General features: G+C 40.9%; 1 protein-coding gene across 3 annotated transcripts in view; it reads right to left on the bottom strand.

Moving 5' to 3' along the window:
• EXOC4 (exocyst complex component 4) overlaps window positions 1-23,390 on the bottom strand; it is an 800,870-nt gene that overhangs the window by 213,500 nt on the left and 563,980 nt on the right. For all 3 annotated transcript variants that reach the window (XM_061414736.1, XM_061414737.1, XM_061414738.1), the window contains one exon: window positions 22,713-22,932. In XM_061414736.1, coding sequence (XP_061270720.1) covers window positions 22,713-22,932 — 220 coding nt within the window. The remainder of the gene's footprint in view (window positions 1-22,712; window positions 22,933-23,390) is intronic.

The following is a 23,390-nucleotide window of genomic DNA, read 5'->3' as shown; positions in this document are numbered from 1 at the left end:
CTCTTACCTTATTCTAAGTCCTCTAAAGGGAAAAGATATCATTATTTGGCTTACTTTTTTTTTTTTTTTGCGTAATAACTCATTAGAGCACAAATTAAATTATAACCATTTTATACATGTTCCCAGCACTGTAAAACAGTCCTATTTAAACATGTGGACGAAAGCCTTCAAGTTTTAAAAATATATATACCTCATTTCAAATACAATGTCTAAAGAAGGGCTTGGCAAAATATGTCTCACAAGCCAAATTGGGTTGTTGCATATTTGGGTAAGTAAAGTTTTACTGGAATACAGCCATGCTCATTCATTTACACATTATCTAGGGTTGCTTTTATATTACAATGGTACAATTGTTCAAACAGAGACCATATGGTTCACATACCCGCACAGAAATATTTACTATCTGGCCCTTTACAGAAAAAGCCTGTTGATCCCTGGTCTACAGACTTGCTACTCAAGGCATGGTTCATGAGCTAGAAGCATCAGCATCACCCAAGTGCTTGTTCAAAATGCACAATCTCAGGTCTTAACCAGGCTGCTTGAAGCAGCATATGCATTTTGCAAAAATTTCTGGTGATTAACATGAATATTAAAATTTTAGAGGCACTGGTCTAAAGAACACAGTCCTAAAAAAACTAAAATTACAAAAAAGAGGTGGGCTTACTACTAGTCATAGTGTTTTTATTACTAGACAATAGAGGGGTTTTATAAAGATGAAGGGGAGGAAAAAGGTAGATTGCAAATTATGGAAAGCATTAACACTGCAAATGAAGGGAAGATTTCTAGCCTCAGTTTCTACCCTTAGAGAAGATGGGACATGAGCAACTTACTTTACCCCAGATGGTTAGGTCTTTTTCAAAAAAGAAGCATTACTGCTGAAAGCAGATTCAGGCACCATATTACTCTCCCTAGTGCAAAGCAGGACCATGGGGCAGCTAAGAGTCGGACACGACTGAGCGACTTCACTCTTCACTTTCATACACTGGAGAAGGAAATGGCAACCCACTCCAGTGTTCTTGCCTGGAGAATCCCAGGGACGGGGGAGCCTGGTGGGCTGCCGTCTATGGGGTCGCACAGAGTCAAACATGACTGAAGCGACTTAGCAGCAGGAGCAGCAGCAGTGCAAAAACAAGTAAATAAGAAACAAATTTGCCAATTTCGACCAAGTCCATTTGGCTGTCATGTTCATTTCCTTTTTAAATACTCCATTTTCCCTCTGTAACAGAAAAATTGTTTTTCCAATAAGGCAAATGGATTATGATTTGCTCCCTGAAAATAAACATGTTATGAAATCCACTCTAAATCTCTATTTTAATATGTGTTATTTATGTTCCATTTGAAACAGGCTATACGCTGTCATTTTGGGTTTACTTTATCCAACACTCTAAGGCTCTGACAAGAGATGAACACCATTTCCTCTTAAAAGTTGCAAAGCCTGAATTATCATTGTGTTTATACTTAACACCAAGTTTCCTAATTTCTTGAATTGGCAAGTTTCATTGTATCCAAACTACATACTTTCAAAGAGTAAACAACAATATATAAAGAAGCACAAGAACCAGTTTGTGACATTTCCTTCCAGTCAATGGGCGGCAAAGTTCAGCCTTGTGAAAAAAACATGTTATGTGAAAAAAACATGTTAGACTCAGAATCCTCACTGGAAAAACAGCTCCATGAACTAGTAAAAAGATGTCAGGCAGTAATCTGAGAGGAAAAGTTACTGCTCCTTTGATACCACCTTTCAGTTGCTTAGAGACTGTTACTTTCTGCTCCCAAACACCCCCTGTTTTGGGCATTCTGGACATAGCAGGTAGAAAATATATTAAAAAAATAAATAAAAGAATCCTTTAAGAGCATTCAGGCTGGACCATCTTTGATTTCAGAGGTGATGAATTGACTTCAGTCACAGAAAATGTATGCTTTTTTACTATCTCTCATTCTTCTAATTAAATCTTACAAAGAAGGAATGTGGCAGCTACTTTATGGCCCTTTTTCTTCAGAGCATCATGGGATTTTACAGCTAGAAGGACATTCTGAAGAGGTACGATATCCTTCATTTAGATGAAAATTGGGGGCTCAGAGAGGTCCCTCCCAAAGTCATAAGTTGGGTGGCAGATTACCACGATACCCACTCCTAACAGCAGTTTTCATTTAAGTCTTAGTATTTCTTAATGCTTAGTACAGTGCCAGGTATATGGTAGGCATTCAGAAATTGTTTGTTCAGCTGAATAAAGATCCCAGCATGCCAGTCCAAAGTTTTTTCCCTTGTACCATGGTTGTTCATGTTTAACAATGGATTAATCTCTCTTTTATCTTCCAAAAGAATCAGAAGTCACATTTCAAATTATGCTTTTACACAGGTATAATTAAATCTTTAAAAGGTGGGATGGCAAAGAAATTAGAGGCTAGAGCATAACAGACGTTTTACAACCTGCAGATGCCAACAGCAGGCAGCCTACCCTACCCCACCCCCCTTCCCCCACAGTACAATGGCAATTATATTCTGGGGTGAATAATATAATTATCTAAATGAAATAGTAAAAAAAAGTTAAAAAAAAAACAAAAAACAAAAAAACAAAAAACCAAGCATACAACATAAAAGGATTAGCTGCTCAAGGACCTGGAGCTGGGGGAGGCAGGGGATGGATTCAGGCTGACAATTTCATAAAGTAGCCATCAATTATTTAAATCATTGTGACTTTTCAGACAGCATTCTGGACAGCAAGAGGAAAAAAAAACTCTGAATTTCTGAAAACCATAAATTAGGAGAGAGATGCTTGTTATTTGATTTGCGATTGAAATGTGCTCTGCCTTTAGAGGAAGAAGCGAAAGGAAAAGCAGAGTCATTGGAGGTGGTTCAAAATGATGCTTTTCTGGGAGTTCAGACAAGTATTCTTATAGTACAAGCATTGGTGCTGTTAAAAGTCTGATACAAGTAAATTACTCAGTACCTAAAAGGGTAGCGGGCTTTAAATAATACTACAAGAAGAAAAGAAAGAGAAGTGGGTCAGCAGGAGAGAAACCTGGATTCTACTGTTGGAGCTGCCACTGGTCTCCTAAGACAAGACACTAAACTTGCTGAGCTCGACTTCACTAAGATTTGGATAAAAAATCTGCACTAAAATGTTGCTGAAGTCTAGTCTTTACATGCTAGAGAATATCAACACTAGCTGGGGGAAATTCATGTTGAAGGCTAACCACACACAATCAGTCCTTGATCAAACAAGAGTTATGACTTACAAAGAATATTTGTTCCATGTACATGAGTTTGGTTACAACATTCCTTGTCTGCTATATTTCTATCATCTAGGCAAACTAGCCTGTGCCTATATGTCCAGGACCTGGCAGAAGGAAGGAAGGAAGTAGAATGCAAATAAACCTAAAACTGTGGCCAGTACTTGAAGTATTTGCATTTGCAAGACTAGCTCTAAAGCAATTGATTATTTCTACCAGGTACAAGGTCTGCAATTGGGTTCGTATTCATGAGGTCAGTCTGGGAAGTAGTTTCATGAATTCATTAACTTGGTTTTCCCTAGATACAGCTAGTTGAGAAAGAGCAAAAATAGCTTTCAATCCACTCACTTATGATTATTTCTATAAAACTACTCTATGAGGAGGCAGACATTATAAATAACTAATCACATAAATATTTAACCACTGCATTTTAGACAAATATATGTACTCTAGCAAGATTTTTAAAAAGACAGTTACCCAGGGACTAATTAAAAATATTCACCAACTAAATTGTAACATTATAAATTACAACTTCTCTCTGAATATTGTTTTGTTTTTCACTTAAGGAGAAATCTTTAATTTACTCTTATTTATGTTCCACACATCAAAAAGTTTGTGATAACTTACAGCCAACACATTTCTTGTTATCCAGGGTGCTGGAGAAAATTCTTTCTTTATTTACAATCAGAATCTTGTACTCCTTCCTATTAATTACTCTGTAAACGAAGAGCACTTGCTCATGAAATCAAGCCTCTGTGCTTGTGTTATATTTTACTAAAATGCAGGTGGTTTTTCCTGTGGTCATGTATGGATGTGAGAGTTGGACTGTGAAGAAGGCTGAGCGTTGAAGAATTGATGCTTTTGAACTGTGGTGTTGGAGAAGACTCTTGAGAGTCCCTTGGACTGCAAGGAGATCCAACCAGTCCATTCTGAAGGAGATCAGCCCTGGGATTTCTTTGGAAGGAATGATGCTAAAGCTGAAACTCCAGTACTTTGGCCACCTCATGTGAACAGTTGACTCATTGGAAAAGACTCTGATGCTGGGAGGGATTGGGGGCAGGAGGAGAAGGGGACGACAGAGGATGAGATGGCTGGATGGCATCACCGACTAGATGGACGTGAGTCTGAGTGAACTCCGGGAGTTGGTGATGGACAGGGAGGCCTGGCGTGCTGCGATTCATGGGGTCGCAAAGAGTTGGACACGACTGAGCGACTGATCTGATCTGATCTGATACATTCAAGAAGGGTATGTGTGGGCCAGTTCTTGTGCATTCCACCTCCCAGGCAGTAAACACACTTTCCTTCTCCTGCTATTCCACCTTCTCTACCACTGACGGGGGTATAAGTCCGGCTCCAGTTGGCACAGTGGACCCAGGCAGCTAACATGCAAAAGTGCACAAGCAAGAAACGAGAGGCCTTCCCATGACTCCCTGGCATCTCTTCCTGGGCATATAACACAAAAGCTCTTCTTGAAAGATACTGGCTTAGCTCTTGACAAAGCAGGGTTTCATTTCCCATGTGGCTAGTTTCACTGGGTTTAGCTCTAGGAGAAATCTCTGGGGGAGGAACCCCAAATCCCAGAATAAATTATTTGTTGTTAGCTCTGCACTTGGTAAAAAAAAATTACATCAGTTCCTTCGTCCTACTAGTTCCAGATTTCCAAACAGCTAAAAGTCTCTATGCATTTTTTTCCCTTCTCATTGGTAAGAGCTGTTTTTTCAACCTTATGTGGATTTTCTCCCCCACTATTAAGTTGTGAAGGAGTCTGTCATGAGCGAGTTCCTATGACTTTCATTTTTCAGGCAGAATATTTTGGGCCACCTGTCTCAAGGTCTTCACTGTAGCTGCAGCAGAAAGTCTTTGGTAAATTGGTGGGTTTTGGTGGAGGGAAGGGGAAGAAGTTGGAGGGAGGGTGTTTTCCTGGAAAGCAATGTGAAGTATTTTTTTTTTTTTTAATGAAGCTTAAGAGTAAATTAAGGACAAAAACAGTATGGACCTAAAAGAAGCAGAAGATATTAGGATGAGGTGGCAAGAATACACAGAAGAACTGTACCAAAAAGATCTTTATGACCCAGATAACCAATTACCTAGAGCCAGATATCCTGGAATGTGAAGTCAAGTGGGCCTTAGGAAGCATCACTACAAACAAAGCTACTGGAGGTGACGAAATTCCAGCTGAGCTATTTTAAATCCCTAAAAGATGATGCAGTTAAAGTGCTGCACTCAATATGCCAGCAAATTTGGAAAACTCAGCAGTGGCTACAGGACTGGAAAAGGTCTGTTTTCATTCCAATCCCAAAGAAAGGCAATGCCAAAGAATGTTCCAACTACTGTACAATTGCACTCATCTCACATGCTAAGCAAAGTACTGCCCCAAATTCTCCAAGCCAGGCTTCATCAGTATATGAACTGTGAACTTCCAGATGTTCAAGCTGGATTTAGAACCAGAGATCAAATTTCCAACATCTGTTGGGTCATGGCAAAAGCAAGAGAGTTCCAGAAAAACATCTACTCTGCTTTACGGACTATGCCAAAGCCTTTGTGGTGTGGATCACACAAACCGATCACAAAGTTTGTGTGGATCACAACAAAACTGTGGAAAATTCTTCAAGAGATGGGAATACTGACCACCTGACCTGTTTCCTGAGAAATCTGTATGCAGGTCAAGAAGCAACAGTTAGAACCGGACACGGAGCAATGCATTGGTTCCAAATAGGGAAAGGAGTACGTCAAGGCTGTGTATTGTCACCCTGCTTATTTAACTTATATGCAGGGTACATCACGTGAAATGCCAGGCTGGCTGAAGCACAAGCTGGAATCAAGACTGCCGGGAGAAACATCAATGACCTCAGATATGCAGATGACATCACCCTTATGGCAGAAAGCAAAGAGGAACTAAAGAGCCTCTTGATGAAAGTGAAAGAGGAGAGTGAAAAAGCTGGCTTAAAACTCAACATTCAAAAAACTAAGATCATGACATCTAGTCCCATTGCTTCATGGCAAATAGATGGGGAAACAATAGAAATAGTGACAGGCTTTAATTTCTAGGGCTCCAAAATCACTGCAGATGGTGACTACAGCCACAAAATTAGGGATGCTTGCTCTTTAGAATAAAATCTATGACCAACATGGACAGCATATTAAAAAGCAGAGACATTACTTTGCTGACAAAGGTCCATCTAGTCAAAGCTATGATTTTTCCATTAGTCATGTATGGATGTGAGAGTTGGAACACAAAGAAGGCTGAGAGCCAAAGAATTGATGCTTTTGATCTGTGGTGTTGGAGAAGACTCTTGAGAGTCCCTTGGACTGCAAGGAAATGAAGTCAGTCAATCTTAAAGGAAAACAATTCTGAATATTGGAAGTATGGTTCATTGTTCATTGGAAGAACTATGTTGAAGCTGAAACTCCAATACTTTGGCCACCTGATGCGAAGAACTGACTCATTGGAAAAGACCCTGATGCTGGGAAAAATGACGGCAGAAGGAGAAGGGGATGACAGAGGATGAGATGGTTGGGTAAGACTGTTGGATGGCATCACCAACTTGATGGACATGAGTTTGAGCAAGCTCTGGGAGCTGGTGATGTACACAGAAGCCTGCTGTGCTACAGTCCATGGGATGGCAAAGGGTTGGACATGACTGAGTGACTGAACTGAACTGAGGAATCATTTAAAAATAGAACTTAAGAGTAAATTTAAGTATATTTACTTTTGCCTTTTTCTTAGATTCAATAGTTTACTGATCGTATTCCTATGTCTAGTAGAGCACTTACCACGTAAAGTACTTGCTTATTTGTGAGTAACCCACAACCCCATCCACTTGCACAACTTCTATACATAGTTAAAAACAATACCCAACTGATCTGAAAACTTATAATCATATAAAAATCTGTATGTGATATTTACAGTAGCTTTATTTGTAATGGAAGCAACCAAGATATCCTTCAATAGGTGAATGAATAAACAAACTGTTATTTCTATATCATATACCACATCCATAATCCATACCATGGACTATTATTCAGTGATCAAAAGCAATGAGCTGTCAAGCCACGAATGAATCTTTCATAGAGTGCTAATTTAAAGAAGCCAGTCTGGAAGAGCTAAATACTGCATGACTCCAATTATATGACTTCTGGAAAGTGCAAAACTCTAGAGACAATAAATGACTGGTGACTGTCAAAGGCATGGGGAGGAGAGGAGACAAAGGCTGAACAGATGAAATACAGGGTATCTGGGGGATGTGGGTAAAAATCATTTTATGTGATACTTTAACGGTAAATACATGACATTATGCATTTATCAAAACCCACAGAACTTATAATACAGCTTAATATATGCAAATTAAAAATTCATTTAGGAGGTTAAGGTATCCTACAATACCTTAAATTTAATGACATACAGAGTATGATAAAACCATCTAACTATATCACAAATGTCTAAAATAACCCTCCTGAAAGGAAAGTGAGAGAAAAAGGTGCTAGCCCAAGTAATTCTGGAAATTAGTAAAGTCTACAAAACTAAAGGCAGAAGAAATTATACATAAGGACTATAATGAGTTGAATAAAGTTGTTTTTCACAGGGCAGGGGTTATCAATTCTGATACTGCTATGCATGGAAGCTGGAATTGAACAGTTAGGGACATGGATTATAGGCGGTCGGAGGTTCTTTCACTGTGGGAGAGGAAGGTAACAGATAAGCAAGAGGAGGAGGTTAGAATGATCCACGTGGCAATGCACTTGAGGCAGAGACGTCAGTATAAACTCAGTTTTAGCTCAATAAGTAAAGGGGCCACATACAGAAATATACAGGGATATGAATATATACACGAGTTAGCATACACATGTATTTCCTTTCTCTGTAGACCGAGAGGACAGACATAATGACACCCAAGTAAAAATAATCATATCAAATCCCCAGATCTTGGTTGGCATTTCTATTTTCTCTAATAACAGGAACTGGAGCTTCTGGGGAAAATGGCTGATTCTAGGACTGGGGTAAGAAATACAAAGATGGAGCTCGTAGCATCTTGGGGCACCAGAAAATAAGTGCTTAAAAAAAAATCACAAGGGTGATGATACAGGAGCCTCCAATGGCCAAAGCTGGGATTTAAAACAGAAAACAAAGACAGTATTGGATTTTAACCCACTGTATGCAATAAAAATCTATGAGTTCATACTGACATGAATGATTGGATAAATACAAAAATGGGAGAGAAGGGACACATCTTTCAGGCAGAAGCCTTCCCAATCATTTATGCAGATATTCTATTTTCACGGAAGTGGGGCATAAATCCTCACTCTTTTTTCTCCCCACTCCTTGAGTGTGTCTGCTGTGCATAATGAATTCCTTCCAAAGAGTAAGGTTTCTCTGATGGCTCAGAGGTTAAAGCGTCTGCCCGCAATGTGGGAGACCTGGGTTCGATCCCTGGGTTGGGAAGATCCCCTGGAGAAGGAAATGGCAACCCACTCCAGTATTCTTGCCTGGAGAATCCCATGGACGGAGGAGCCTGGTGGGCTACAGTCCACGGGGTCACAAAGAGTCGGACACGACCGAGCGACTTCACTCAGTCCAAAGAGTAATCTATGGAAAGGGGCAGGGGAACTCTCTAAAGGAGAAATCTAAGCCTCAGCAAGGAGAGCAAGGTTAACGTTGACAGTGATGAATCAAGCCGACAGTATATATACTTGATGTGACATGATGAGAAATACGCTTTACCTCTGTGGTCTTCCCCCCACAAACACATACCCCTTGTCAAATCACGAGAAAAACATCAGACTAGTCCATACTGAAGGACATTCTGCAACATACCTAACTTGCTGTCAAGGCCATTTAAAAAAGGAAAGCCTGAGAAACTGTCATATCAGGGAGGAGCCTAAAGAGACAGAACTTAACATAATGTGATATCTTGGATGGGATCTGGGAACAGACGACATCACGTGAAAGACAAGGCAATGTGAATAAAGTGTGGATTTTAATTAACAGGAATGTATCAATATTGGTTCATTAATTGCAATCAATTCACCATACGAATATAAGATACTAATAAGAGGGGGCAACTGAGTGGGGGGTGTATGGGAAGTGTGTCATCTTTGCCACTTCTCTATAAATCTTGGATGTTTCTAAAATAAAATGTTTATTTAAAGAACCATAAAACTTAGAGCTCCTTTCCTTGGCAAACAACATAGGTTTGCTTCTATATACCCTTTACCTAACTGTAAGCCAAAGGCCATCCTTGAACATAATTGTTCAAGGCAATTTCTATTTTACTCACTCACCAAATGAGAGCCTACTAAGTATAAGAGGTTTCTTTTGGCTCCAAAGCAAAACTGTGAAAGGATGGAAGGACAGATATGTCTTGCTCAAGAGGTACGAAATTCACGTACCAACTAGCCATCTCTCACTCAGGCAAGCTGCTCATTCTGGACCCAGCCTTGGAAGCTACGGGCAAGAACAGCAAGCAAGGTCATCAGAGCACTTCTGCAAGCACCTGATAGGCAGCCTTGACCTTGGAACAACCAAGAGGAGAACAAATTAAAAAACGCTTTGTGGAATAAAAAGGAAGAAGCAATTAAGCTCCTGTGGTTGCAATGGGGCCAAGAGAAGTAGTGTGGGTCCAATAAGGTACGGAATAGCTCTCATTGAAGAGCAGTTATCTGAACTTGACTTTGTAGCTATTTGCAAGTGAATACTCAGGGTATTCTGGACTCCAAAGATATGACCATCCATCATGGGAATAGCTGTAACTATGGAGGGAAAAAAGGCAGATAAAAATGAGGAAGAAAAAGAAAGGGAAACTAGAAGCCTAGATGGATTCTTTTTTCTCCTCAAAAGACGATTTCCAATATGTACAATCCAAAAAGGACATAATGACATAGATAACCTGTTAATGAGTTAGCTGCGTGTTGCCTTTTCCCCAAAGCAGGGCTTTAACTGACAGAGCTCCTGTGTGTCTAAAAAAGGAAATAAGGGAGAAATGTACAGCTTAATCTTTGAACAAATACGAACATGCTGCAGCCGAGCGGCTGCTCTTGTGGACAGAGGTGATGAAGGGCAGGACACCATCCAGTGGCTGCCATTTGAAGGCTCGGCGAGAAAAACCTGATGATGATTAACAAGTACAATACTTATCCCAGAAAGTAAACACATCTGGGGTGGGTGTTTGCCCAATCACGACACTGAGTCAAAAGAATGACTTCAAATCCGAGCAAAAGGTTGGGGTTCACCAAACCTCAGGCAGCCGTGAGGTTACTACCTGAAGCTTCTGTCTGAGAGAGAAACACTCGTTGGAAACCATCTTCCTCTCTGGGTTGGATTACTGGACTCCCATCTTGGCTGGCCCTTCTGACCCCAGGCTCTTTGTCTCTTATCTTTTTGCTTTGTTTTTAACTATTTATAACACAGTGCATTGAGATAAAATAAAAGAGGAAATTACCCTCACATGGTACCAGTGTATTGACTACACAGAGTACCTAATAATCAGAGAGAAAAACTACATTGTCAGCTTATCACATTGGTTAAACAAGATGGTTTTCTGGGGCACAGCTATTATCAAGTAAAATCTCCAAAGAGAATTACATATCTCTGGGACACAGAGAACTAAGTTCCCATTCTGTGTTCCCTGAGTTTGAAATGTCTCTGCCTAGCAGATCAAGTGAATTCCTAGGCATTTGGGTTCCTTCTAATCTCACCCATGAATTGCCCAAGCCCACTCTCCCTTAAGAGAGCACCCGTTAAAGTATACCCTTCCAGGCTCTGTTACAAAGGAAACAGTCCTGTCAAAGTTTAAGACCTCCATGGGAGTTCTGCGCCCTGAGAACCTTGCTTATCACTCTCCATTCCTTCACTCACCTAGACTAACCCCACCATTTTGTGAACAATCCCTTTGGTGTCTTCACATGTATCATTTGGCTCACGTAATACTTCCCCTTCTCTATTTCTACATATCCTACAATGTCCGGTTCAGGACCCACCTCTTATTTAAAGTTTCTAGAATTCTCCAGCCCTCAGCTGAGTCCTCCATTCTTTTTTATTTTTTAAATTAATTAATTTTAATTGGAGACTAATTACTTTGCAATATTGTAGTGGGTTTTGCCATACATTGACACGAATCAGCGATGGGTGTACATGTGTTCCCCATCCTGAACCCCCCTCCCACCTCCCTCCCGATCCCATCCCTCAGGGTCATCCCAGTGCACCAGCCCTGAGCACCCTGTCTCATGCATCGAACCTGGACTAGAGATCTATTTCACGTATGATAATACACGTGTTTCAATGCTATTCTCTCAAATCATCCCACCCTCGCCTTCACACACAAAGTCCAAAAGTCTGTTCTTTACATCTGTGTCTCTTTTGCTGTCTCGCATATAGGGTCATCGTTACCATCTTTCTCTTAAACTGCAAATCTTCTGAACCATCACCTTCAGTGTTCAGGTACCCATGGTCCTCTGCTGCTGTCACATTTATAGGCGTGAGGAATTCTGATTCCCCAACTAAACTGGAGGCCCCTGAGAAGTGGGAGTCGGGCTTTAAATTTCTTTTGTATATCCTCATCTCCTTGTCCAGTGATAGCACAAAGGAGGTGTATAGTGAGTAATCATTTAGTCTTACTAGAATTTCATCAGTGGAAATTAACCAGCTGTGCCGTGTCACTCTTATTATATCTGATGTGTCAGATTTTCACCAGCCCATCTTAGGGTGTCTAATCTAAGACAAAGCACATGCCAGGTTCTGAGCAGGACAGGATCCTTGAAAAGCATGAAGAAAAACATCTACTTTATTTGAACAGTTCATCTTAAAGAGCCGTTTAACTCTCAAGCTCAGGCAGTCTTCATCCTTTTCCTTGGCTCACTAGAACATCTCTAAGCCAGAGCTGCACTGGGCAAAACTGACTTAGGATAAGGACCTCAAAGATTCCCCAAGAGCAGCAGTGCTCTGTCTATGCTCATCCGGCCTCCACCAGTCATCTTGCCAGGTCAGCAATCCTGCTGCTCACAAGAACAATGACTTGGGCTGTCAAGCCAGTCTTTTCTCCCTTCTTGCTATCTCTCGATGGGATGTTCTTCCTCTTCTCCAGTGTTTAAGGAAGAGAAATACATCTGAAGATGCCTTTGTTAGCAAGTAAAGTCAAATCTATTTTGGGCAAAGACAGCTCTCTAAAGATCTGAACGACAGAGTGTTAATGCAGTTCAGTCCCTGTCAGCATATCTGTCACTAGTCATTACCTTCTCTCCTGCTTATCCACCAAGGAGTGGGCCGAGGCAAGATCAAGACAGATAGTACCCCGAATAAGCCCTGTTACATAGCCCAGTCTAGGTGAAAACCAAGATGGCCATCAGTGGGCCTGCCTTTACTTAGAAAGTAAATTCAGAATCCTCCTTTAAAACCCAGGGCTTATCCCTATATTGATGTCATTCTGAAACAGCCTGGTGCTCAAGCAAGTTTCTTAGTACCAAGCAAAGCTGGTAAACAAGCGTCATTGGCTGTAATTACTTTCTCATTCAGCAGCCCCTCATGCCTCCTCCAGCCCCTCATGCCTCCTCATGGGATAAGCCCTTCCCAGCCTCTGTGTTATACACTGACCTCATAACCCAGATACAATAAATGAATTCTGGGAAAGTTGCATCTAAGTTAAAATCTGTCCCAAACACATTCTGAGAATTGATGGAATGCTGGAAAAAACAGTCGGATTTTTAACCAACTTCAAAAACGGAAAACTTCATATCATTAATGATTTTTATACAATGCATTGGGTTGGCTGCAGATGATTTTCTGCAGACAAAAGAAAAATGATTTCTTTATTTCTGGCCCCTCTTGGTTTTCTCCAAATGCCTCACTGGCTATACTGTATAGAAGTTAGTTTAAATATATGCATATTTACACACACACACACCCTTTTCTCCCATCTAGTTAACCAGGGACTTTCTATGAAAACCAGCCAAATGGACAACAAGGTCCTATTTCTTCTTCATCCAGAGATAAGACTATAAAGATATTTATAAAAAGTTGATCATATGATGTGCCTATTCTGCATGTATATAAAAATCACTCTCATTTGCTCACTTCACAGCCCTTTTCATCAGTAGTTATAAGGGCAAATTCCTTGGTAGTATATTCAATAAAGGCAGTCTATTCAATAACGGCAATTTATAGGTAATAGATTAACAACAAGCATGGGTTGGTCAATTTCCTGTTCCATGACACTATTTTAAGGAAACATCTGGATGGATACTTTTAGAAACTGAACAGTTAACACAAAGCAACTACTTTCTCACTTAATATATTTCTTTTTATGTTCAGATTTTCTACGTAAGATATTAAAAACCTGTGAACACCACCATGGTAAAGTGATTAGGAATGACTGGGAATTCATTTCTAGAATGACTGAAAAAGAATTCAAATGTATCAGGTTTGGTTATGCTATGGAACAAATTCAGAGAAGTGCTAACTGTAAAATCTGGATAGTGAGCTGTGGGTGGTTTTCTTTCTTTTTCTCAGCCTTTTTAGATGTTTCAAATATTTTCATGATAAACTCTAGGGGGAAAATACCAGGTTCTTATATTGGTTGTCCAATCATTTATAAAACAAACTGTTGGCAAAACTTAGAGAAGCCTCTCATTTAATAGGAAATATTTTTCATTTCTGTCGGTGTTTTCTTAGCATCATTTCCTTTAATGCTAATGGATTTTCTGAATGATCATGTGGGTGTGTGGACCAATAATAACAATTATGAGACAACTCAATACGTAGAGCAGTTCAGAAAGCCCTGCCGAATACATGATCTCGCTGTACTCATCACCTTAATCTTACGAGGTGGTTTAAGCCAGTATCCTTCTCATAGAGAAACGTGAAGCTGAGGGACAATAAGTGGTTTGGGACTGCCTAAGGTCACTGGACTAACAGGGAGACCGGACCCCCATTTTAAATGCTTTTCCTACCATGCCATGGTGAAATTTCTGTGAGTTATTTTCCTGAATGGCTATGAAGAATCACAACAAAAATTCTACAACAAATAAAATGCTTTAAACTATTAACAAAATAAATCATACAAAAATAACACAAGTTGATAAGAAAATCTGAAGACACACCCGAAGTCCACATCAGTACTGAAAGATTTAATTTGCTCAGCTGTCTCAGAAGTGGACAGCGGAGTGTTGAAAGCCATGCTGACAATCTGAACATTCAAAAAGAACAAAGGAACATTGTCGCCCATCTTCCCAGATAAAACCTCAAGCGGCCACTAGTGGTTGGTTACTGGAGGCCTTCGTGCAGCATGAAGGGCCTAAATAATACTGTCGGTGAGTATTTTATTTTACTTTTATTTTACCTTTATCAAAGGAAAATTCAAAGTTACTATTTAAGTTAGTATTTCTTTAGGTTTAGGTAAACACTGAAGAATCAAATTAGGCCTCAAGGCATCTTGGTTCTGAGACCTATTTTTAGCACACTGAGACCATTAGCACCACCTCTCCAAGCTTACAGGGGAGAAAAAAAAAAAAAAATTGATCAGCTCTCTTTTCCACTTAATGATTTCCATGATGACTTCCAGCAGACCTTAAATGGGACTAATCTATTTAGGCTAATAAAAACTAAATCTATTCTGTACCATGAGTAGAGTGGTAACAACTGGCTGTATGCAAACACCACTCAAATCCAACATTGTTCACATTAACATAATTTGATATGATGAAAACAATATGCTACTTCCGCTGGCCACACTTCCCTGGGAAACCAACAAGAGTTACTGGCAGCACCTTGACTTAGCCAGGGAGATAATAGGCTTGGGCATCAGTGTAATTATCTCTGGCAAATCATTATACTGTAAGCAGCTGTGTCTGCTAACCCTCAATAAAGCTTAACTAGAGCTCCAGCAATCACTCAGCCCACCAAAAACTTTCATTTGGAACCTTGCTGACATCTAGAATTTAGACCATTCTGGCCCTATTGACTTAACAACATTACTTCTATACTGCTTCCTGCCAGAGTGTTTTCTAGGAAAATATAGCAAGTTGAATATGTTGCATTCTATATAGACTGCTTCAAATTATTAGCTGTGGTGAGTTGAATAGTGTCCTCCCAACATTCCACAGGCAACCTCAGAATGTGACCTTAGTCGCAAATAGGGTCTTTGTGGATATAAATATGATTAAGGGTTGAGGTGAGGTCATGGCTGGATTAAAGTGTGCCCTAAATTCAATGAGAGTATCCTGAGAAGAGACAGAAAAGGAAAAATGGAGAATGTGGGAGAAGATCATGTTAAGATGGAAGCAGGGATCAGAATTATGCTCCCCAAAGCCAAAAAAGGCCAGGACCACCAGAAGATGGAAGAAGCAAGGAAGGGTCCTCCTTTAGAGCCTTTGAAGGGAATGTGGCCTCTGGCCTCTGGAACTAGGAGTCCATGGATTTCTATTTTTTTAAACCACCAAGTCTGTGGTAATTTGTTTTACTTGCCCTGGGAAATGAACATACTAGCTTTAATGATCATAAATACTGCATGATGTTTCTGCTGCTAACAAATGATCAGTGGGCAAATCCAGGAAAAAGAGGAAGGAAGTGAAACAATACCATCTCCTGCTCACTCTAAGGTAATAGGAAGCAGGAAACACGAGTTACTAGCTGGGTGAGGGAGCACAGAGAACAGGAGTGAGTAAACAGTTAGTGATGAGAGGAGATGCAGGCTGAAATCTACAAAGAAACAACAGGAGTGGTGAGGCGTGGTGAGAAGTCAAAAGGCTGCGATGTTGAGAGATAAGCTGTGGGCAGGTAGCAGGCATCAGAGTAGTCAAGGCTGAAGTCCAGGCATCTGTGACATGGAAAAGGAAGGAGGCATGTTTTACAACCATTATTCCATCCAAACCCTAGAAATGATGTCTGTGTTCCTAGGACACATATTTTATTATTCTTATTTTATAGAGCAGGGAATAGGTATGGAGAGGTGAGAAACTTGGTCCTGATCACAGAAGTATCCACTGAAACATCTGAGATTTAAATCTATTTGTATCTGATCCCAAGTCTTATATATCAAGCTTGATTCAAAGTATCCAACAGATCCTTTGTTACAAAACTGACTGAAAGAAAGGATCCCTTATTTATAACTTTTTTGTACTTCCTCTCAGGGCAGTAATTGATTCTATGGAGTAGAAAGATGCAGGCCAGCGACAAGTGATGCTAATACTGTCTGTATATGTTGGAATCATCTGGATAGCTCATAACACCTGGATGCCCAGACCTCATCCCTTATCTACTGAACCATATCTCTGGGATGGAATCTTACCACTGATCAACAGAACCAATTCCCTGGGTGTGTTCAGAAAGCCCTTGGGTGCTTCTAATGAAAACTGTTACTGATACCCACACACCCCCAGGCAGCAGTGGGGAGCTCAGAAGGATGAGGAAGACAGAAGAATGTAGGGTTTGCAGGCTGCCTCTATCTCACTTCTCAGAAGGGCTCTGACACACACTGGGGCAATGAGGAAAATGAAAATGTACTTTAAATGTTTGAATATTGTTTCAACTTTTTCACTTGCACAGTTTATGGTTTTTTCCTCCTGTGAATGTGGGAATGTAAGCCTCGGCTTTAGGAAAGCTGTCCTTGTCTCACATTGCTCAACATGAGCCAGGAAACGTACACTCAGCCTGTGTCTGGAAAGAACTTTGCAACATTCAGCAATGTGCTAGACTAGGAAGCAGCTTCTGCTGCCGCTGCAAATATTGTTTTTACAAATTTGGCGTCTGTATGAAACAAAGCTGAATCATTTTCTTGAAGTAACTACTGTTGTTTGCCGCAGTGCTAGAAGCCCACAGCATTAGAACCCCATTGCCTAGCCTCCAGCTGGAAATGCCCGTATTATGTAAGACAATGCTTCTAAAACTTCCACCTCTATTAATGACCGAGAGGGCTGGTCAGACCAGATTCCCGAGCTCCACTCTTGAGCACAGTTGAGGCTGAGGAATCTGCATTTCTCACAAGCTCAGGTGATACTGGGGTCGCATAGAGTCGGACACGACTGAAGCAACTTAGCAGCAGCAGCAGTAGCAGATATGATGCACCAGTCCATGCAGCACACTTCACGTTGCTCTCGTACAAGGAGTATGTGTGTGCTCAGTCACTCAGTTGTGTCCGACTGTGCGACCCTATGGACTGTAGCCCACCAAGCTCCTCTGACCGTGGGATTCTCCAGGCAAGAATACTGGAGTGGGTTGCCATTTCCTACTCCAGGGGATCTTCCTGACCAGGGATCAAACCCTCATCTCCTACAGTGGCAGGCATATTCTTCACCTCTGAGCCACTAGGGAAGCCGTGCTCATTCAAGACGGTGCTTCTGAAAATCTAATGTACGTACAAATCACCTGGGGATGCCGTATACATGCATATTCTGACCCAGAGGTCTTATGTTCTTGTCCACAGGTCCCTCTCTAAGTAACAAGGATACCAGGTATTTCATTGGTGGGAGGGTGGGGGGGGGACCTTTACTTGTATCTTTTGTTCACACAGAAACATGTCCGTTCAGCTGTGTGATAGTTAAGGGAGAAAAACCTAAGCATTAGTCTCCTCTCCCCTTTTCTGGATGGAGACACTAAAGAGGAATAAATCAAATTACATCCCCAAACCAAGGGCAAGTCAGGGAACAGAGAGAATGTTTCCTCCTATCTGATGAGTGAACAGTTGGTTGATTGCTGTGATATATAAGGCATGAAGGGGTATCCACTTCAAACAATCAACTGTTTCCATAGCTCTATGTCTGGAATGCCAGAAGATCTGAGTCAGGAGAAATGAGGAATTTCTCTTAATGGATTTCTTTCATTTGAGTCAGCATGCTTTGCCTTGCAATGGATGGAGGCCACTCTGCAGAAAAAGTGATGGTAACAGAGGACTCTCAGATGGTAAGAGCATGAAGCATAGTCCACCTGTCTCCATCTAACAGCATTAGAAGTATAAGATCTGTGATGTTTCAATTTAAACATTGTCATGATGCTGGGAAAAACTGAGGGCAGGAGGAGAAGGGGACGACAGAGGATGAGATGGTTGGATGGCAACACCGACTCAATGGAGCTTGGCTTCCTAGGTGGCCTAGTGGTAAAGAATCTACCTACAATTCAGAGACATGGGTTCGATCCCTGGTCCAGAAAGATCCTCTGGAGTAGGAAATGGCAACCCTCTCCAGTATTCTTGTCTAGAAAATTCCATGGACAGAGGAGACTGGCCAGCTATAGTCCATGAAGTCACAAAGAGTCAGACAGGACTGAGCATGCATGCAGAGGAAAAAAAATAAATAAACAGCTTGCAGGGAAGCATTCTCTTACACTGAGTAAAACTGAGTTAGAACACGGGTTCCAGGGTTAGGTCACCTGCCTTTGAATTACAGTTTTACTGATGCTAGCTAAATGACTTTGGGCAAATTATTTAATTTCACTGTTTCTCAGTTTCTTCCCCACAATAAGAACGCTACCTTCACAAAGCTGTTGTCAATGCATATAAAACATTTACAAGTCAATACATGTAAAGCACTCGATAGTGTCTGGCTCATAGTAAATGCTATTAAAGTGTGAGCTGTCAGCATTATTACTATTTACTATTATGACTGCTATCATTACTGCTTCTGTTACTTCTAGTACAATGCTGCTCTATCAGCGGCCAGCATCCACACAGTTATTTCACCTATAACATGGTGCTTGTAATTTCTTCCTCCCTATTTTCTTCCTTTCTTCCTTCCTATGTGCCTAGAAAGTAAAGTTACCAACGGAAAAGCACGTGAGCACACGTGTGTGCTGTGTCCAACTCTTTGCAACCCCATGCACTATATGCCGCCAGGCTCCTCTGTCCACAGGATTTTCCAGGCAAGAATACTGGAGTGGGTTGCCATTTTCTCCTCCAGGGGGTCTTCCCCACCCAGGGATCAAACCCATGTCTCCTGAGTCTCCTGCACTGGCAGGCAGACGCTTTACTACTGAGTCACCTGGAAGTCTATGTAAAAGCACGTTATGGCCCAAATAAATGCCCCCTTATAACTGACTGTCTACCCTGACCAAATGCCATTTCAGAGAGGAAATGACCGAGTGTCCCGGGGTTCTCTGTGTCTGCACATCATGAAATAAATGGAAGCAGCACTGAGACAGCTGTCTGTCCACTGTCCCCGGAGAACCCCATCGAGCTGATGCTTTATGACAGTGGGTGCTGCCTCCAGGGAAAGGCACCATCCTTTCCAGTCTGTAAGCAAACAATAGTGAGCAGGAAGAACGGCTTTGAAGGACACAGAATTCCATACTTAGCCCTCCTGCATCTTTCACACATATAGATATTTCTCCAAGCTCTCTTCTTCACAATTGCTTTGGATTCTCAGCTACAGTTACTGAGAATTACTTCTCAATTATTTTTCTTTACATTAGCTACCTATAATTAGCTGGGAATAAAAAAATATTAAAGTGACACTGAAACACATTTAAGAAACACTGATATCTGAGCACGAGAGAAATTGTCAGAGAACAATTTACAACCATCAGAAAGCCAGAGACTTTCTCAAGATGGGAAAGGAAAATAGCCTCCTCCTCATGTGCTTTTTTAGCATAACTCTGAGAATATTAAACAAACTTATTGATGTGCTCTAACTCATTTTCACTGTCAAAAATAAAACTCTGAGGAAGAAAGGGAGAACAAAATAACCAAATAAGAAGGCAGGTATCTGGGCTCTGTAAACCTATCTAGAGATGAATAGCTTGAATGGCTTTTAAGATTTATCCACTTATGTGCAACTATCATGTTTGGACAAGGTCAAAGAAAGAAGAGGTAAGGCTGGAGTTGTTAATGTAGCCTCAGAATGGAGTCATTGATTTGAAGAACAAGAGGTGTAATGACATGTACAAATGGCTGGTGATGAGGTTAGGAGTGACTTGATAAGCACGTTGGTAGACGGACCAGAGACGCCATGGAGCCAGCAGTATGGGGCCCTGACATGGCCCAGACTGCAGTCAACCAGTTAGGAGTTTTAATGTGTCTCTGTTACTCAAGTTGAAAATTATCATGTCTAATGAGCCAGTATCTTTAGGTCCCAGATTCTGTCTGTAGTGCAATGTTTCTTTTATTTTCACCACACTAAGTGTATTAAAGTTGCTCTGTACAGCATATAGCATGATACTTGAGGGATATACATACTGAGAGGCTTTCTAATGGAGAAGAAATTAATGATATGGTCAGACATAACATAAAAGTAAACAAGTTTTTGTCCCTCTCTCTTTCTCATCTTCCCACTCTGACTCTGCAGTTAAGACACTCAAAACCTATTCACTGTGACCATCTATCTGCCCACCCACCCACATATACATTCATCCAACAAACTCCTGAGCACATTCCTCCTGCCTATGTGTTTGGAACTTAATTTCTAGTGAGAAAAGATAGGAAATCAACAAGCCTGTTGTTGTTGTTCAGTCACACAGCCGTGTCCAATTCTTTGTGACCCCATGGACGGCAGCACGCCAGGCCTCCCTGTCCCCCACCATCAACAAGCCAGAAAATAAACACCTATGACTGTTGTGCGAAGAAAGAAAAAAAATTAAAACCTGAAAATAGTGACTAAGTAGGGAAATCTATTCATGATCCTAAATGAAAAACAGAATTCCATTCAGATGATTAACGGAAGAAATATTAATGAAGAGGTGACTTACAGAGATATAGGCAGCATTGAAAAAAGCAACAAGGGATGCTGAGGCTCCCAGAGACTGGTAACAGCAGAAAGCTCTCATCAAGGACCGAGGGGAGGAAATGGTGTTGTCATAGTCCAGGGAGAGCTGGAGCCATGGAGAAAATGTTATCTGGCAGGACCTCTCGTTATGGAGGGAGGCACCCAAGGCCAGAACTCTGGTCCAAAATGGAGAGGAAGGAGACAAGAGCCCAATCTCTCTTTCTCCTTTTACCCTCCAACTTCCTGCTGCTGCTGCTGCTAAGTGGCTTCAGTCGTGTCCGACTCCTAGCGACCCCAGACACGGCAGTCCACTAGGCTCCTCCGTCCATGGGATTTTCCAGGCAAGAGTACTGGAGTGGGGTGCCATTGCCTTCTCCCCAACTTCCTGCTAGTGCTTCCTATTGGCAGAACCTGATCATACGTCACCTGGAATGGGACTTTGTGTGATACATCCATAAAATTTGGCTCCAGTGTTGAGAATAGATTGAGAAGGTGGAGGAGGGAAGATGAAAAATAACCAATGAAGGGAACCTACTTAGGCAGATAGTCAGGAAAAGCTTCCCTGTGGAAGTGGCATTTGAACTGGCACCAAGAGAAGAGGCCGGCCACACAAAGAGCCAGTAGAAGAATGAGCCAGCAGAAGGGTAAGTGAGCACATGTCTTTGCTCTTCTCCTTGTTCTGCATCCCACACTCAGGACAGATACTTCACCAGGAACGCGGACTCAGACAATCCAAATGAACATCTTCCTAGATGTGTTGCTATTACTCTAGTTCTGGGGGACATGAATGCCTCTCGTCTATGTTCTCAAGACCATATAAGACTTAGCTCATAAAAAAGGAGAATGCTCACACTAGGACCTTTCCCTACGAGAGGGCCAGCATTTTTATTCAATCTAGTGTACAAAGAAGGAAAATCTAGGCTGACATATGTAAAGCAGGTAAAGGAAGGCAACTGAAGCAACTATCCCATTTATCCAATGTCTCTTTGAAGAGCTCAAGTCTTCCACATTTTGACGTATCCTCATATCATACAACATATGCAAAAATGCACTATTGTGCCTATCATTCTCTTAAATGAAGAAACACTGCAAAGGTCCAATGATTATACAACAGTAATTAATATATATTCATAATTGAAATTCATATTAATACAAATTTTCTTTTGGTTTTATATTTACCTCCAAGTCACTGGCTTAAAGCATGTAAAATAAATACCTCGTCTATTAATCTGAATATCTAACAACTTGTTTTACTTCTGTTGCCCAGAAACCATCACTTAAAATAGGGAAAGTAACATTTTCATATTAAGATGATCGTCACTTGAATTAACAAATGATCTGACCTTCAAAAGCCAGTTTGCAAGGTGGGTTCAGATTCACTGTGAGCTAGCCAAATCAGCATTCAAATGGAACTGAGGGTTTACTGTTGGTCATTGAGGTTAGGCAGAGTCACTTCCTCCCTGTAAATCCTTCTACTTCAGCATGCACTCACCACTGGAAAGAGAATTCTATTCAAGGACAAATTTCAGGCCAATAATGAGGAGTTGCCTGCATGTTAATAAGGCTCACCATCTCCTATACTCAAAACTAACCATTTTTTTCTTAAAGATCTTCAGGACTTCCATTATCTCTACATTAGTCCTTTAATTTCCCTAGTGCCCATTTAATTTATTTCCTCTTATTTTGTCCCTGATGAACATGGAAACAGATGGTAATTCTTCTCCTTCTCTTTTCAATTTGTAACCCTTGCCAAGTCAGTGAAAACTGCTGACAGAAAGAAGAAGTTCAAAGGATGTGATTACCTGGAGGAGAGGCCGCTGAACCCCCAGCACTTTCATGGTGTCTGCATTAGCCAGGATCTTCAGGGGGTCAGATGTTTTCGTGACTCCTTCGATCTCCTTGTTGATCTCAGCCAAGACCTGATTGAGGAAGATGTTTTTGATGTACATGGTGAGAAACTCTCGAAGAGGACACTGTTTGGCAGGACCAAGTCCCAGGGCATGCTCTATCTCTTGAATGAATCTGGAAGACAAACAGAGCACAGCCACTGTCAAACGTATCAGAAAGATAGTTACAGAAATATGACCAAATATGGGTATCTCTGCTTGCTGCCATGGAGAGATCTGGGGAAATTACCAGAATTCTAAACAAGGGCAGGCCACTTTAATATCCACCTATATATGAGTCTGTTTTTTAAACACAAGTTATTTCACTTATTCAATAGAAATAGGATGAAACAGAAACAAAAATTTCAAACTAGTGGGGAGAAAGGAGAGACAAAAATATTTATTAATTCAAGAAGGAAATAAAAATATAAAAAGTGAAAGAAAGTGTGATAAAAAACAAATTATGATGCAAAGAAAAGAGCAAACCTCATTCTGCATATTTCTTAAGCTCTATATATGTGTGGACAGAACTTTCGAAAAGAGAGAAAATAAAGGATATTGTTGTTCAGTCTCTAAGTCATGTGTGACTCTTTG

The sequence above is a fragment of the Bos javanicus genome, chromosome 4 (assembly GCF_032452875.1).
Source record: "Bos javanicus breed banteng chromosome 4, ARS-OSU_banteng_1.0, whole genome shotgun sequence".
NCBI lineage: Eukaryota > Metazoa > Chordata > Mammalia > Artiodactyla > Bovidae > Bos > Bos javanicus.
The sequence above is the reverse complement of the archived record's forward strand: the minus strand, read 5'-3'. Positions and strand labels throughout refer to the sequence as shown.